Below are 18223 nucleotides of genomic sequence, written 5' to 3'. Positions count from 1 at the left end.
GCTAAAGAAATTTGGCACGTCCCCTTTGACACTCACCAATTTTTATTGATGTACCACAGAAAGCATCCTATCTGGATGCATCACGGCTTGGTATGGCAACTGCTCTGCCCGTGACCGCAAGAAACTGCAGAGAGTTGTGGACATAGCCCAGCACATCACAGAAACCAGCTTCCCCTCAGTGGACGCTTTCTATACTTCTCACTGCCTTGGCGAAGCAGCCAACATAATCAAAGACCCCACCCACCCACGACATTCTCTCTTCACTCCCTTCTCCCATCAGGCAGAAGATATAAACGCTTGAAAGCACGTACCACCAGGCACAAGGACAGCTTCTATCCCGCTGTTATTGTACTATGGAACCATTCAATAGTCTTATAAGATGGACTATTGACCTCACAATCTACCTCATTACAACCTTGTACCTTATTGTCTACCTGCACTGCATCTTCTCTGTAGCTGGGACACTTTATTCTGCATTCTGTATTGTTTTACCCTGTACTACCTCAATGCTCTGTGTAACGAATTAACTTGTATGATCGGTATGCAAGACAAGTTTTTCACTGTACCTCGGTACAAGTGACAATAATAAACTGATTCCAAATTCCCTCCACAGATGCTGCCTGACCTGCCAAATTCCTCCAGCAGATTGCTCCACATTCCAGCATCTGCAGTCTCGTGTTTCTAGTTATAAGCACCGGACTAACAGCAAACCAGCAGCTTGTTGTACACACTGCCGGAGCCAATTGAAACACGATGCAAGGCAGCTTCCAATTTACTGTCAGCCTATTCAGATGTGGATCGATTTCACTCACCACCCAGGAATGATCTTCATCTAATTCATTCACATCACTGTGCTATCTCAACATAAACAATTTGTTTATCAAACAGAGTCATCACCTGCGAGAGTGTGCCTGAGCTCCCCAGACCAGGAAGACCCAGATTCAGCTTCCACTCCCTCCCCCCACCAAGCCTCACTGACATCCACTTCCTCTGATCCAATGTTTACAGTCGAACTTGCTGCCCCAGGAGACTGTGGATTCAGCCATCATTGGGATTTTCAAGGCAAATCATTAGAGTTTTTTTTATTGGGCAATTTTATACAAATCAAAGACAGGTAAATGGAGTTAAGATAGATATCAGCCATAATCGGATTGAACCTGAAGGGAACTGAAGAAGCTGCTCTGTTCCTGTGCTCATTAACACAGAGTTGACAGCAAGTATGAAGCAGCAGCCATGACCAGATGTGGTCTGGGGCTAAAAAGTGACAATGCTACTTCGTGCATTTAGTGGGGACATTCACAGTTTGTGGAAGAGAACATAGTCAAGGTCTAGAGGAAGTAACAAACAATCTGCTGGAGCAACTCAGCAGGTCGACTAGCGTCTGTGGGAAGAAAGGAATTGTCGGCACATCAGGTGGAAACCCTACATCCAGCTTCTAGCACCTGCGGTCTCGGGTCTCTCTAGAAAAAGTAATTCCTGTGACACACCAGTACCACTCAGTATCCCATACTTATCTCTTTATTGCGTCAGATGCTGCACTCATTTCAAGCAACATGTACAGTTAAGCAATATGTTTTGCAAAAAAAAATGCTTTAAGTACCTAATAGATAACCATAAACAGAATGATTCTCACAAACTTGCACTACAACCGTGAAGAAAACCATCATTTGGTAGTCACCTGATGAGGAAAGGATAACACTGACCCATTATCACATATTCAATTGCACAAGAATGCATTGCTGTGGTACCAAAAAATGCAAAGCAGCCATTGTCAATGTTCAGTTGGGTCTGGCTACATCATCCAAAAGATGGACTAACTGCTCCACCAGAGAGCAATTTGGCACCGTAGTGGTCCTTGATGCTCCCCAGGAGTTAGAAGTGTACGAATAGTAAACATCAGCAACATTGAGACAGAATCCCAGAGGGCGAGTCATCAAACATTCCCAAGGAACAGGCTGAGTTTCTCCTTCCAGTTCAGTCTGCAGACCAAAGGGTTCAAAGGTCCTAGCATAGTGTGAAAGAGATCCAACCTCTCTGCCATCAAGTTTGTTGAGAGCATACACGTTATTTAACCTCCAGCTGGGGCTTTCTGTCCATGACGTTGAGGACATCATCCAAAATAGAAGGCCCCAGATCCAGCTGAAGTGAAAGGAAGGAGCTAGTGAGATTGAGGAGGGAGTCTTCTGAAGGATTGGTTGTTCGGCTCACTCCACATTGCCCGGGATAGAGAGTGGAATCTTCTTCCGTGGTTTTATAGTCCGCGGTTTTCCCAATAAATTTACACGAGTGATTGATGCTCCATTCACCGTTCTGCAAGATGGTGAGGTCCTTTTCCGCCTCCGTTCCCTCTGTGCGATTGTTCCCGTTTTCCCATTGCTCGTCTTTGTCTGGCACCTCCTGCTCAGTGTCCGGGTGGAGCCGAGGAGGCTTGGGAGGGGCCGAGAAATCCCGCTTTGGGATGAAGGTCACGGAGGTCAGCAGAGGTAGGTTGAGGGCTTGGGAGCCCCCGATGCTGGGGAGCGATATGGCATTCTTCAGCACCGGTGAGGAAGTATCGGGAAAAGTAGGGTTGGGTGTGCTGTTTGCCCGGAAAAATTCACTGTGGCCACCGCACTGGCCGGATTTTGACTTGCCCTGATTTCCAGGCAAGAGATCATACTTGCCTTGAAGGAAGGAAATGTCACCAAACACATCATGCTCCCCTCCTTTGCCAATGTGAATGGTGTGTCGGAAGTCTCCAAGTGGGGGACTAATCATGTCAGGGGACAAAATATCCCTCAGCTTAAATTTCTTGCCTCTCTTGTTGCTGGTTGTTTTTAGATAGATCGGTGTCTTGGCAGGCATTCCTCAAGCAGTGTCAGAAAAACGTCCAGAAACATCCAACAGTTGCAGCAGACACGGATTTAAAACCTTCCGGGCAAAAAAGGATTCACGTCCCGTCCTTCTTGTTCCGTCTCTCTTGTTCCCTCCAAATTATTATTATTTTAAAGGAGGAGGAAACCAGCTCATCCACACGTGAAAATCTCAGCTTCTTCTCCACCCCACCCCCTCCCCTCGCTGTGGAGGGTAAGAAAAGGGTCAGCGCACTTGAAGGAAGCGATGTCCTTGCCGATCACGGGACTCGAGAAAAAAAGCTGGGACACCTCCCTCTGCAAACACAAAGTGATCTGTTGGAAGGAATCGAGTCAGAATGTTAGCATCCAAGCCTCTGGGTGTTAACCATGATGGTTTCACAATAAATTTAATTTAATTAGGCAGGTGGAGCATTTTGCCTCCAGAGCTTTCTAACCTTGCTGAGCAGTTGCCGTGAATGGATTTGCTGCTGCATCCTTCTGAGGGAATGACATGGCGTGACATACGAGGCCATTTGGCCCATTGGGCCCATGCTGGCGCTTTGAAAATTCCACTTCCTCTTAACTCTGCAAACTGGTATCTTCATTTATAAAACTCCCCACAATCCGGGCCATGCCATCTTCTCACAGCAGGAGATACAGAAGCCTGAAGTCCCACACCACCAGGTTCAAGAACAGCTACTTCCCTTCCACCATTCGGTTCTTGAACCAACCTGTACAACCCTAATTACCAACCCAGTATAGCAACACCATGGCCACTTTGATCACTTTGCACTAAAATGGACTTTGTTCTTATTCTAATTGTGTTCTTTCTTGTAAAAATGGTGTATAATTTATGTTTTTCTTGTGAATGCTGCGTATCTGATGCTATGTGCCTGTGATGCTGCTGCAAGTAAGTTTTTCATTGCACCTGTGCACACATGTACTTAAGACAAGAAATTCAACTTTTGACTTTTTTTGATTGAATCAGCTTCTGCAGGCCTTTTCAGGCAGACCATTTGTGCCCCACCAAAAATATATCCCCGATTCTTTTGCCAATTTTCTGAAATCCGTGCCCTCTGTCTACCAAGCCTCCCTGACACTGGAATCATTTCATCCACAAATTAACCTCATAGTTTTGGACAGCTCCACTCAGTCTTCTCCTAACCCATCCATGAAGAATACTCTTCACTGACCGAGACCTACTCCCTTGTTCCTTTATTGCCTCAGCTTCCCTTTTAAAAACTCCCATTTCCTGCTGCTACTGGGCAGCTGCATTGTGAAGGGGGCAAATGTTTGAATGACTCACCACAGTGGCAGGTAGCAATGATTTATGGCACAATTCTCGTCTCTCTGCACAGGACCATTGGAGCTAGAAGCACAGCTGTGAGCACTCAGTGCAACCTGGAAGAAATCCACAAGGTCATTGTTAAAAAGCCGTGACAACTGAGCAGGAAAACCAGACCAGGAACATCTCAGAATTCATCCCAGGCCTGGCCCCGTTTCTGTTACAAATGTTCTCAGTGAGCCTAGGTTTTGGCAGAGGGTTTAAATAAATCAGACATGCTGTTTGGAATTGGAATATTGTCACATATACAGAGAAAAGCTTTTGTTTGCATGCCATCCATACAGATTATTCTATAGACATATACATTGAGGTAGTACAAAAGGAAAACAGAACGCAGAATATAGTTCTTTGCATTATTTAATTTTGTAATTTATAGTAATTTTATGCCTTTGCACTGTACTACTGCCACAAGACAACAAATTTCATGTCATCTAATTCTGTGATGATAAATCTAATTCTGTTAGTTACAGAGAAAGTGCAGTACGGGTAGACAACTAAAGTGCACGAGGTAGATTGGGAGATCAAGAGTTCATCTTTTTAGCCTGAGCAGTCCATTCAGGAGTCTGATAACAGCAGGATAGAAGCTGTCCTTGAGCCTGGTGGTATGCGCTCTCAAGCTTTTGTATCTTCTGCCCGACGGGGAGGAGGAGGAGAGAAAATGACTGCGGTATTGGTATTGGTTTATTATTGTCATTTGTACCGAGGTACAGTGAAAAACTGTCTTGCATACGGATCGTACAGGTCAATTCATTACATTGAGTTAGTACAGAGTGCATTTATATTGTACAGGTAAAAACAATAACAGTACAGAGTAAAGTGTCACAGCTACAAAGAAAATGCAGTGCAATAAGGTGCAAGGTCACAAGGTAGGAGGGGTCCTTGATTATGCTGACTGTTTTATTTATAATTTCATTAGTCAGTGAACATTACTGGACTGAGAGGGAATGAACTGCTAACCCAGCTTTTCAAACTGACATTCAACGTTGCAGCATTGGTTTCAGTTTAAAGGAAAAAATGACAAATTACTTGTTTACAACAGGACTTCATACATTCGATTGCAAGCTGGCAGTAATTCACAAAATAGAAGAATGGAGACTTGGATGCCCAGTGGGATGGGTTCACGATTCAAGATGTATCACAGTTGCTCTTTCCTTTAATTGCAACAAAATGAATTCTGTAGAGGTTCAGGTTAATGCTTAGACTGGGTTGACAGAAAACAGCTCAAGGGCTCCTATATCTGGTGCTGCTGTAAGGTGGCTGAATATGCAGTTATTACAGACAATAAATCCATGGAAACTCTCGCCATACCAGAAAGAGTCTCCGAAGTGCTGTTTCCAGTCAAGCCTGCTTTTGAAAGAGATGGATAGGTGCACTGCAGGACATGGTATAATATTCCAAAGGCATAGTCAAGGTTCACCAGAAGTATAAAGGGAACTGAGAAGACAGGAGAGCTTGAAGATGGTACAGAAGCAGCCACACCAAATGTAGGAAAGGCTAATGAGCAGTAGGCAGAGAAAGAGGGAGTCCCAAAGCACTTTATACCCAGCTAATTAATGTGGACATTCTTGTTTTAAAATGTGATGTCCAAACAATGCACAGCAAATCCTCACAGATCGTGATGAGGCACGACCACAGAGATGTATATGCCCATTATTGCGTCACCTCTGGAGGGAAACGGACAGTCGACGTTTCGGGTCGAGACCCTTGATCAGTCCAGATGAAGGGTCTTGACCTGAGAAGTCGACAGTCCATTTCCCTCCATGGATGCTGCCTGACCCGTTGAGTTCCTCCAGTGTTTTGTTTGTTGCTCCAGATTCCGGTGTCTGCAGTCCCTGGTGTATCTATTGTGTCCATTATCGTTGTTACTTGTGACAACAGCCAGATCATGATCCAGAAATAAAGTTCTCTGTTTTACTTGGCTCTGCTACCAGGCCATCTCATTCATACAATCGACAGCACAGAGGCCATTAATCCCATCTGATATGGCAGTCTTTACACCGCACCAGCTTCCCCCAACAAGTTTAATCAGCTCTGTCTTAGCCCAATTTCCTTCTCAAATATGCACAAAACTAAATCTTAAGTGGCTCCTGCATCCACCACAGCCTCACAGCTTAACGTGAAGTGGTTGGGGTTATTTGGACAAAGTGGTGAAAACACACATTAAGATTGGTATTTGGAAATCCGGTCAGGACACAATTTTGAATTGAATTGGAATTGATTTATTATTGTCACTTGTACTGAGGTACAGTGAAAAATTTGTCTTGCATACTGTTCATACAGATCAATTCATCACACAGTGCAATAATATAGTACAAGGTGAAACAATGCAGAATGCAAAGTGTCACAACTACAAAGAAAGTGCAGCACAGGCAGACAATAAGGTGCAAGGTCATAACAGGGTAGATTGTGAGGTCAAGACCGTACTAGGAGACTGTTCAATAGTCTTATAACAGCGGGATAGAAGCTGTCCTTGAGCCTGGTGGTACGTGCTTTCAGGCTTTTGTATCTTCTGCCCGATGGGAGAGGGGGGAGAAGAGAGAATATCCAGAATGGGTGGGGTCTTTGATTATGTTGGCTGCTTTACCAAGGCAGTGAGAAGTGCAGACAGAGTCCACAGAGGGAAGGCTGGTTTCCGTAACGTGCTGAGCTGAGCCCGCAACTCTGTGACGCTGATTGTCGATTGCCATAATTTGAATTGCCCTTGTGGGATTAAAGTAGATTGAACACTCGAGTACTGATTAGACACAACTTTCAGAGGACCTGTTACCTCTGGGCTCTGTGCATTCACTTTCCCTGAAGATTGAGGTACATTGGCTGACACACAGCAAAGTTTCAGCATGGCCTGGGGGCTGACTGAGAAGTTGCAGAGATTCCTGGACGGAGATGGCCCACTGTGGTAGGAACGGCTGGTGGGGGTCCACCACCATATCCTCCCCCTCCCCTTCCATCCTCCTGCAGCAAAGGTGCTACTGTGCTAGGCCTCACATATCCTTACAGACCAACACAGCAAGACACCAAGTACTCCATTCCTCATGGTGATTACCACAAAACATCTAATAAAAGGTGGAGTCCTCAGACAAATTTCCAGAAAAAGCATTGATAAATTATTGGCAAAATCTCCCAAGATGCTCGACAACCTGTCTTCAGACCCCCAGCAAGTGAACAGCAAAAGGTAATACAACACCTAGGAGCACTCAAAATCCTCTGCAAGGACTAGTCGGTCACCGTTGGAAAAAAGGGTTTGGGTCAAGTCACTAAAATGCTGTGCAACTACTGAGCAGTAGCGGCCAACTTAAATGACAATCAATAGTTTAATGATTATCTGGGCAACTATTCCTAGCATTTCAACTTCTTTACCAAGAGGGAGACACAGGAGACTGCAGATGTTGGAATCCAGAGCAACACACAAAAAGCTGGAGGAACTCAGCGGGTCAGGCAGCATCTATGGAGGGAAGTGGACAGTCAACATTTCAGGTTGAGGCCCTTCATCTGGACTGCCTTGACTTGAAATGCAAACTGTCCATTTCCCTCCACAGATGCTGCCTGACCTGCTGAGTTCCTCCAGCCTTCTATGTGTTGCTCCTTTACCAGGATGGGTCTTGCATTACACATGGATTGTCAGATGAAGGTTCCTTTACAGCCTCCTTGAAAGCTCTCTAGCATCCAGGTATATGGGGAAAAATGGTCTTCATTACTCTCAATTTCTTCATTTGATCCACTGGTGGCCCATCAGAACCTGTCCACTTGTTTTGGACTCACCTAGGATTGACAGGGTCATAGAGTCTTACAGCACAGAAACAGGCCCTTTGGCCCAACTCACACATGCCGACTATGTTTCCCAGTGAGCTAGTCCCATCTGCCCGCATTTGGCCCATAGCCCTCTAAATCCCTCCTATCCATGCACTTATCTAGATAGCTTTCAAATGTTGCCAATACGCCTGCCTCAACCACTATTTCTGGCAGCTCATTCCAAATACGTACCACCCTTTGCGTGAAGAAGCTGCCCCTGACATCCCTTTTAAATCTCTTGCCGCTGATCTTAAACCTATGCCCTCTTGATTTTAGCACCTCCTTTCTGGGGAAAAAAGACTGTGCTTTCACCCTGTCTCTGCCCCTCATGATCTCATACACCTCTATCGTCACTCCTCAATCTCCTATATTCCAGGGAATAAAGTCCTAGTCTACACAACCTCTCCTTGGAGCTCAGGCCCCCAAGTCCAGGCAAACATCCTGGTGGATCTTTTCTGCGCATTTCTCCACATTAACCCGTTAGAATCCTTCATCAGGTGACTGCTGTCTTGGAGAAAAGAGCCCTGTCCTGCTCAATCTTGCATCCCAAATTTGATAGCATCCTTGTAAGCCTTTTCTCCAGTACTCCAATATTCCTTTAGCTAAGCGAAGAGCAGAATTACGCACTTGACTCCAAGTGTGCCCTAACCAAGGTTCAATACAACTGCAATATCATCTCACTGCTTTTGCATTCTCCTCAGGAAATAAAGTCAGTACTTTACTTACCATCTGTATGGCCTTCTCAACTTGTGTTGCTACTTTTAGTGGCTACATATCGTATTCCCAGATCTGGTTTCCCCTCTACACCACTTGTTTCTTGGTGATAAGGGGCCTCCTTATTTCCCTTCCCAAAACTGGAACACTGCACACTTCATTACGTTTAACTTGCCTCTTTAATCTGCCCTGCTAAGTGTGTCCCTAATCCCTGGCAGGTTAGGTACATATCTGATGATAGCTTCACATGTTTAATTCTACAGCAGCCTTGTAGTACATTCATGTGTAATTCTTGGCAGATAAACTTGGGCATCCATCCAATTCTTGGTGGTCATATATGCATTTTCCTAGCAGTCTTCCGAAAGATAAGGAGCCAAAGGATAGGGAAAGTGAGCAAGGGAATGGCTGATGGAATTTAATTCGGGAGAAGTGAAACCAGGCCAGGACATACACAGTGAATGGCCGGGCCCTGGGGAGTATTATTGAACAGCGAGCCCTTGGGTTACAAGTACATAATTCCCTGAAAGTGGCAACACAGGTAGATTGAGTGAAGGTGGCATATGGTGTGCTTGCCTTTATTGGCCAAGGCATTAACTATAGGAGTTGGGACATTGTACTTGGAGTACTGTGTGCAGTTCTGGTCGCTATGTTATAGGAAGGATGTGATTAAGCTTAGAGGGGGTGCAGAAAAGATTGACAGGAATGTTGCCTGGACTGGAGTTATGAGGAGAGATTGGACAGGCTGGGACTGTTTTCTCTGGAGCAAAGGAGGCTGAGGGGTGATCTTATAGAGGTTTATAGAATTGTGAGAGGAATAGATAGGTTTGACAGTCAGTCTTCTTCCCAGGGTAGAAGAGTCTAAAACTAGAGGGCAGAGTTTGTGAGAGGGGAAAGATTTAAAGGGGACCTGAGGGCAACTTTTTTTCTCCCCCCACAGAGGCTGGTGGGTATATGGAACAAGCTGCCAGAGGAAATGGTAAAGGCAGATACAGTTGCAATGTTTAAAAGACATTTGAACAGATATGTGGATAGGAAGTGTTTAGAGGGATTATGGGCCAAATGCAGGCCAATGAGATTAGCATAGATGGACATCTTGGTCGGCACAGACGAGTTGGGCTGAAGGGCCTGTTTCCTGCTGTATAACTGTACGAATCTATGAGCCAAATGCCTGACAGGTTTGCAATGCATTTGGCTCTTCTATCATGCGGGTGAACTACCTAAACCCTGGCAACTGCCAAAGCACAGGAGGTGGACATTCGCCCATTGTGCCTATGCCAGCTATTTTCTGGAGCAGTCCAAAGCCAATCCCTCAGTACTGCTCTCTTCCTCTCACCTAGAACAATTTCCATCCTGTACGTGTGCAATCCATTCCTTTATAAATGTAATGCTTCTTTTGAGGTTATCCTAACTCACAGATCTAATTAAGTTCAGATCTTGGCACACAAGAGTCAGTGGGTATGAAGATGGGGGTTCAGTGGCATCTAGCATGATGGTGGCATTTAATATAAAGGGAGTGACAAGCCTTCCATTCTGGTTAACCTGTTCTCCTGGTGAGGAGCTCTGGTTCACTAAAAATAGATCTGTGTGATGGAAATAACTCACAGTTTCATCTGCTACAGTGGAAGCATGGATTCCATGATGCATTACTTGGCATGGAAGAGGTTCAGGAAGAGTCAGTTGTGCATGTGTAGTTCTGCTGTTTGGGGGCGGGTGATCTCCAACTAGGGACTAAAGACCTTTTTTTTTTAAAACTGTCTCTCCTGACCACCAGGTCCCTGCTGAAGAGCCTTGAGAAAGGGGATTAATCTTTCTGAATTTTCACCTTCCGATGTCAGACCCGAAATGGGTTCATGTCTGAGGTGCAGAACGTCATCCCAGCAATAGATGTGCATGGAAGTGCTTGAAGAGTGGAGAAGATCACGTTCTTGTGGTGCAGTGTGTGAATGGATAGTCATAGTGAACAAGCAGAGAGGCAAGAGAAGGGCTTTATTTGACAGGGCTTCTGCCTCTGGTGTTCTGATTTTCCAAGTGACATAGGAAGGGTGGTATACAGGAACATTCACAACCTTTTAAACCTCTTGTTCGTTTTACCCTTCCTGATGAATGTTCAGCCAAAAGAACTGATCAATCCAGTGAAAGCTCAATGTAAAAAGCCAAAGGAACAAGAAACAGCTATTCAGCCCATCTAAACCTGTGCACCTGGTGTTCTAACACTCTGAACTGCATTTTACAACTTCTTTAAAACCTACTTGGGGTCAGAGTAATACAGCATGGAGACAGGCCTTTCGGTCCATCTCATCCACGCCAACCAAGATGCCCATCTCTAATAATTTAACTGGTACAGCAGAAAAGACATTTAAAAAATACACTCAAGGTGAAGCACTAGTTTCTGAAAGGTACTTTAAATTTACCACTAAACAAATAAGAGAACCCAATTTAAAATCAACAAACCATAGAACAGTGGAGGGAAATAGGAAGCCTTTTACACTTCCAGAACTGGACTGACAATAAGTAAAACAACTCTTGATTTTCCAAACAGGATTAATCCATTTTCAGATTACATTATATCTAATCAGTTTGACCTTTTTCCCACAAATTTGTTTTCCAGTTTTGGGTCCAGGTGTTTCTAGAATGGTCAGGTATTTGGATTTAGTGTTTATATTAGGATCATAGTATTGTTATAGCACAGAAAGAGTCCATTCGGCCCGTTGAATATATGCCAGCTCATAGCACCGCAATCCCATCCCTTTTTCCAATAGCGCTGCAAATTGGCAGGAGTCCAGAAGAAGAATTCTACATTAAAATTAACACGATAACATTACAGCCACATTGTTAATATGGCAACTGCGTTTGAGCCTCATAACCTTCCATATTATGTAAAAGCTCCCGTCTTCACAAAACAGCCAGCGGACTACAAAACATCCATTGAAAAAGTAGGTATCACTTGAGCTGCCGAGGGCTTCTCGGCGTTGATTTTAGTTACGACTAACTTAGTTTAGACAAGGCAAAGAAAGGTACGGTCCTAATGTGGGGAGATGGGACTAGTGTAGATGGGCAAAAAGGTCGGCATGGGCGTGATGGGCCGAAGGGCTGTACAACTCTATGACTCTTTCATTGCAATATTCTGCATTCTTTTCTCTACAAGGATTGCCCGGCCTGCTTTTCAGCTGGTCAAAGGGAGTCATTCCTTCCGCAGTAAAGTAACAGTTTAAATATTTAAAAACAAAATCATCTTTGTCTTTGTTTATCTATCCCATAATTATTATTGCTGTCTGATTAATTCGGTCGAACCAAAGATAAACAACGATCTCGTGAGATGATAGTTGGAACATTCCCCAGGAACAAATTTGGGGAGATGGGTTATTGGAGAGGAGCGAGCCGGGATTTCATCTTGCCCCCATTCACACAGCCTTCTAGTTAGGCAGGAAAGGAAGGAACCCCAACAGCCCGTTCAAGATGAGAGACTGAGAGGGAGTAGGAATCAAAAATAAAAACAAGAGGCTTACAGGTCTCCCCAGAGTCTTGGCGGATCGTTGCTAAATCTCTCCCATTATCTTGCCGCTTGAAGGAGGGAGATAGCTGGTTTTCCCCCTTCGAAATAAAACTTCTTGCAGCCGGCACCTTCCTCTCTGAAGTTGTGTGTGCGCTGACAGCGTGAGTGCAGCGTTAAAGAGGCAATTTCTGCGGCAGCTGGCCAGTTGTTGCGGCCACCAACAGGTCCCCGGGCAGCGGTGTCCACCTGTGTCCGTCTGTCACTCACATTCACATCTGCTGGGTCGAGCCTCACTGGTGCCCTGCGTCCCTCCTTCGCACCGACCAGCTGAGAGGGGTTGAGAGAGAGCTAGACTTCACTTGCCTGCAAAGCGGCTGATAAAAGCAGACAGAAAGATGTGCCTTTTAGCTTCAGCGACGAGAAATGAAACTGTTATATATACACAATAAATGAAGCTGATGCTACCGGCAGTTCGGCTCCCTTGGATTTAAAACAAGACATCGCAGGCTGTGTTATACAGTGGGTTGGGAACAGGAGCTGGTGGAGAGTAACATCTAAATCCCGGAGATCCGGATTGCACAATTGGAGCGGTCACCGGCTTCAATAACTCATAAGTAAGCAAGGCAAACGAAAGGAGTCCTCGCCAAACAATCTTTAAAACCGAAGCTAGAAGCTAAATGGTATAAACTAGTGAGTAGATACAAAAAAAGTGAATTGAAAATGTATGATACTTGTTGGTTCATAATCCAATCCGCATTTTGGAAGCGATTTGGGATTGCCGGTCCTCTCCAGTGTTTATATAGCCAGAATATATTTGTAGTGTGTTAATATGTGGGACTAATGGAAGTGGAGCAGCTCGGCAGAAAATACAGAGAGATAAATTCATATTAACGCAGCTGGAATGCCACAAAAGTTTCCAGGAAAACGTTCTTTAAAAAAAAACTCACCACCAGTTAAGAAATGCAGGCAATGGTAATTATAATTCAGTCTAGCCAATGAACATGTTCCCGCAAAAAAAGGGTGGAGGGTGTTAAATTGGTAGAGCTATTAAAAAAAAACCCATAATATATTTAAATGCATTTTATACATTGCATCTGACAATATCTTGCTTTTAGAGTAAGCCTGTAAATCTAAGGACCAGAAGCAGTTCATAATAGAGGGATATGGGTATCCTGTAGGAAGGAGGGAATAGCTACGTCGGCACAACATTGTGGGCCGAAGGGCCTGTTCTGTACTGTTCTACGTTTATAATAGTGCTCATTTCTTTTTATTCAATTAATGACAGTGATTGGGGTTCAAGCCACTTTTTAGGACCAATTGTCATGTAAATTATTGGTATTGGTTTATTGTTGTCACTTGTACCGAGGTACAGTGAAAAACTTGTTTTGCAAACCGATCGTACAGATCAATTCATTACACAGTGCAGTTACATTGAGTTAGTACAGAGTGCATTGATGTAGTACAGGTAAAAACAGTAACAGTACAGAGTAAAGTGTCACAGCGACAGAGAAAGTGCAGTGCAATAAGGCGCAAGGTCACAACAAGGTAGATCATGAGGTCAGAGTCCATCTCATTGTATAAGGGAACCGTTCAATAGTCTTATCACAGTGGGACAGAAGCTGTCCTTAAGTCTGGTGATATGTGCCCTCAGGCTCCTGTTTCTTTTACCTGATGGAAGAGGAGAGAATGACCCGGGTGGGTGGGGTCTTTGATTGTACTGGCTGCTTCACCAACGCATTTAAAGATATTTGGAAATGAATCCATGTGAATTGTTACATAGATAAATCTGAAATGTTATCTCAAAACGTGGCAGATTAACGGAGACTCCAGTCCAATGAAAAATTTAGTTGAAAAGATCCAAGGGGATTTCACACAAGAGTAATGCCATACCAGTGTCAGGCAGGATATGGCAGGTGTGTGAAGTTGGAAGCTGAGCAGGGAGAATTAATTGAAATAATATCAGAAACTGTTGGAATTGTTGAGCAGGTCAGGTAGCAACCATGGAGAAACAGATTTAACATTTCAGGTCTGTGACCTTTCTGACCTGCGAATTCAGAAATTTCAATTCTGACCTTTTGTCAAAAGATAGGATGTGTTTAGATGGACCAAATAACACATTTTGATCATTTTCTGCTTTCTTATATTATTCACTGAGAAATTTTATTATTCAAAATAGGAATTCTAAATATTAAAAGATCTGGTCGGTGTTTAAAGATATGGACTGTTGAGTCCTGAAGGGACAGCATATCCTGGATGGACCCGATCACAGTATTTTTCTCTTCATTCTTGCATTGACTTATTGGTTCATAACCAAATGTTTGTCACTATGTCCCTCCCCAACACATCACGTCAATGCAGCCAACAGCCCTTGTGCCATCTGCACTCTGATTTTTTTTTTGTCTCGAGCTCAATGAGCAGCTATTTTACTCTTGAGTCAGAAGGTTCAGGTTCAAGTCTAACTCCACAAGCTTGAGCATGAAACTGCCACGTTTCCCAGCGTGACAACAATTTAGAATCTCCTCTAGTCATGAGCACCTGCAGCGAGAGAGAGATCCTGCCTTCCAGATGAAATCCTGTGTGCTATCCGGTAGGATGAAAGAATCCCATGGCAATGAAGATTAGGACAGTTATTTAGCTAGCAGTCATTGCTCAACAGTGGTACAAGTTTTTTTTTAGCCATTATCACATTGCAGTTTGTGGGAGCTTGCTGTGTCCAAATTGACAGCCCTGTTTCCCACATTAAAGCAACAGCTTCAATGTGTTTCACTGGCTGTAAGGTACCTCCAGGGATCTCATGAGAGGAATGTGAAAGGTGCCACCAAGTCTTTTTTTTCAAGCCACCATGCTTTGCAAGAGTTCAAAATACCACAAGATAAAGAAACATGATAGGTCATTCCACTCATCAGACCTCATCTCTCATCGCTCCAGGAAAATCCATAGTTCTCCATGCATTCTTCAGTATTCAATTCCCGCCACTGTCTGTAAGGAGTTTGTACGTTCTCCCCATGTCTGTGTGGGTTTCCTCCGGTTTCCTCCCACATTCCAAAGACATACGGGTTAGGAAGTTGTGGGCATGCTATGTTGGTGCCAGAAGCGTGGCAACATGTGCGGGCTGCCCCCAGAACACTACACAAAAAGGTGTATTTCACTGTGTGTTTCGATGTACATGCGACTAATTGGGCGGCGCGGGCTCATTGGGCCAGAAGGGCCTGTTACCGTGCTGTACAAATAAAGTTTTAAAAAGTATTTTTGATATGGTTTCAATCCTCTAATTTGATCAATATGCTAACAAGACAACATTCCTGATATTGGCCCCAAACACTGGAACAGGAACAGGTTGCAGAGTCTTTAAGGGATGCTCTGCCATTCGCTTAGATCCTCTATTAGATAAGATATTTCTGTATTAGTCACATGTACATCGAAACACACTGTGAAATACATCTTTTGTGCAGAGTGTTCTGGGGGCAGCCCGCAAGTGTCACCACACTTCTGGCGCCAACACAGCCTGCCCACAACTTCCTAACCTGTACATCTTTGGAATGTGGGAGGAAACCGGAGCACCCGGAGGAAACCCACGCAGACACGGGGAGAACGTACAAACTCCTTACAGACAGCGGCCGGAATTGAACCCGGGTTGCTGGTGCTGCATTAGCGTTACGCTAACTGCTACACTACCGTGCCTGCCCCCCCCCCCCATCCTTGATTGTAATCCCTAAGCAAATTCAACATCTCCAATGACTAGGAAGTTTCAAGTAGCTTCCCAGCCAATGAAACACCTTTGAAATGTACTCCCTCATAACATAAGCAGCCTAACAGTGCAAATAACAAATGCTATGACCCATCAATATGAGCTTATGTACCTCTAAACAGTTCTGTTAGTCCATGTGTTTGCAATCTCACTTTTACCTCTCCTCTGATACCACAGAGAAGTCTGGTTTCCACTTTTTGTGGTTCTGCCAAAGCTTGAGTTTTTTTTTACTGACAGACAAGGCTCTGCAAATGTATTGTCTTTATGCTCCAATACAAAATGTGGATTCTCTTGGGGCAGTTTGCAATACATTTTTTGCAAATTTACATCTGATGCTGTGGACACCAATTCTTAATGTTCTGATTTGGGATTTCACCATCAACAAGGCAACAGTGTGAGGAAGAAAGTGCTGACTCACCAGATCGAAACAGAACAAAGAAGTGAACAAATGCAAGTAGGATAGTGCTTTGGAGTTTATGAGGTAAATAGATACTGAGAGCTGCATTTGACCCACAGTGTGAATATTCCTGCATTAAATATGGGAAAACAGCATCTTGAGATTATGCACATAAAACAGCTTGCTCCAGTAATAAATGTCTGTCAACGTATCATGCTTTTCATTTCTCTCCTTTCTAGATTTTGATGCTGCCATCTGCATTGATTATTTCTATGCATGAATTTAAGAAGATAATGGTAACCAGTAGTCAAAAGTGTTGTAACACAGTGGTGCGGGATGGTTCAATGCCAAAACCACAATGACATTCATGGCAGAACTCTAGTCCTGTTTAAGACCATAACCAGGGTCAATCATTTTTTTTAAGCTGAGCAATTGTGGCCACCCACAGTGCATAGCCTGAGGTAGTCTCATATACCTCTTAGCCATTGGCTATAAAGCAACAGTACAAGAGACTCGCCTGTCCAGCCTATGATGTAATAGCATGTGGTATGAAGAGATTTTCAACAATTCCTTGTTCCCAGAAGGGAGCCACATTTCAAGAGGGACACAGGTCAGGGAAAAGCACTCCAGAATGTAGTCCTGGTTTTCTGACCTTAACTCCCTTTAAGTTTGGCTCCATATTGAGTTTGAGAACATTTAATTTATCCCCGAAGTCCCACTAACAATGAAAAACCTTACACGTTTTGCAACTTAAAACTTTATAATCTGTTTGGTGGGATTTCCTGGAAGGAGAGATATGAAGAAAGAAATCCCAGCAGTACTTATACAGCTCAAAGACATATGGGAGATATGGCTGTAAAGGAAAGGATTAAGATTTTATGACATTTAAGACTAATTTATGCAGACAGAGCTGGAGAATTTAAGATCTTTGAAAAGCAATAAACTGCAGACACTTGAAATCATAAATAAAAGCAAAGAATGCTTAAGTAGTAGGTCAGGCTGCATCTGTAGAGAGAGGAACAGAGTTAATATTTCAGGTTGATGACCTGTCATCAGATCTTTCAGCAATCGCTTGTGCACATCAGATACCCACATTTCAAATGGGTCATGCGTTCAGAGGCTGCACTCCAGAACATAGTTCTGATTTTCTGACCTGCACTCCCTTTGGACCTGGTCCTCTGTTGAGTCTGAGGACACTAATTTATCCCTTAAGTTGTAAGTCAAGTTGTGTTTATTGTCACATTCATAAGGATGGTGAGGTACAAGTGCAATGAAAAGCTTGTGTTATGGACTCAGTGAATATCCCTTTAAGATAGAGTGTGTGTGTGTGTGTATGTGTGTGTGGGGCGTGCTTACGTCAATAGAAGATAAAGGACGTAATGACGTTGTTGAAGAAGAAGAAGGAGAGAGAGAGAGAAGGGAGAGAGACACCAGCCTGCTAGTTTTCTCTATCGATGGATGAGAAACTATAACTGTGTCTGCCACTGAAATCCATGTATGGAAGTTGGAAGTAATCTGGTGGAGTTCACTTTGTTGCTGACCTGTAGAAGGAAACGGGTATTTGTGTGTGGACGACCACGATTCGGATGCTTTTCGGGGTGAGGAGGTCACTACCGAGTAAACACTGAAGTGTCGCTTGGGTTCCATCATGGAACATTTGGATTTCGTATTTACTCTCTCTGTTTCTCTACATCTACATCTTATCTTCAGACAACGGTGGTTGTTGAAGAAGCCCTTGCTCATGTTTCACCTTATGGCTTGCGGAACTGAACTTTAAGAACCATTCCTGAACTTGGAGTTTGGGACTTTGTCACACACACAGGAAGAGTTTAGTTTTGGGGTTAACGTTCAAAGTTTAACATTTTTGAATTCTAACATACTAACATTTTTACTTTTATTTTAC

At 43.8% G+C, this 18223-nt stretch overlaps 1 protein-coding gene across 1 annotated transcript; it reads right to left on the bottom strand.

The window, feature by feature from the left end:
- Positions 1-1491: 1491 nt before the first annotated feature.
- On the bottom strand, positions 1492-12664 carry cdc42ep3 (CDC42 effector protein (Rho GTPase binding) 3). The gene is made up of 3 exons (XM_052024710.1): positions 12189-12664; positions 4141-4235; positions 1492-3167 (listed from the first exon to the last, which is right to left on the bottom strand). The coding sequence occupies exon 3, from the start codon at positions 2842-2844 to the stop codon at positions 2065-2067; it is 780 nt and encodes a 259-aa protein (XP_051880670.1). The 5' UTR covers positions 2845-3167; positions 4141-4235; positions 12189-12664; the 3' UTR covers positions 1492-2064.
- Between the last annotated feature and the right edge of the window lie 5559 nt (positions 12665-18223).

This window comes from Pristis pectinata, chromosome 10 (genome assembly GCF_009764475.1).
Source record: "Pristis pectinata isolate sPriPec2 chromosome 10, sPriPec2.1.pri, whole genome shotgun sequence".
Taxonomy (NCBI): Eukaryota; Metazoa; Chordata; class Chondrichthyes; order Rhinopristiformes; family Pristidae; genus Pristis; species Pristis pectinata.
The sequence above is the reverse complement of the archived record's forward strand: the minus strand, read 5'-3'. Positions and strand labels throughout refer to the sequence as shown.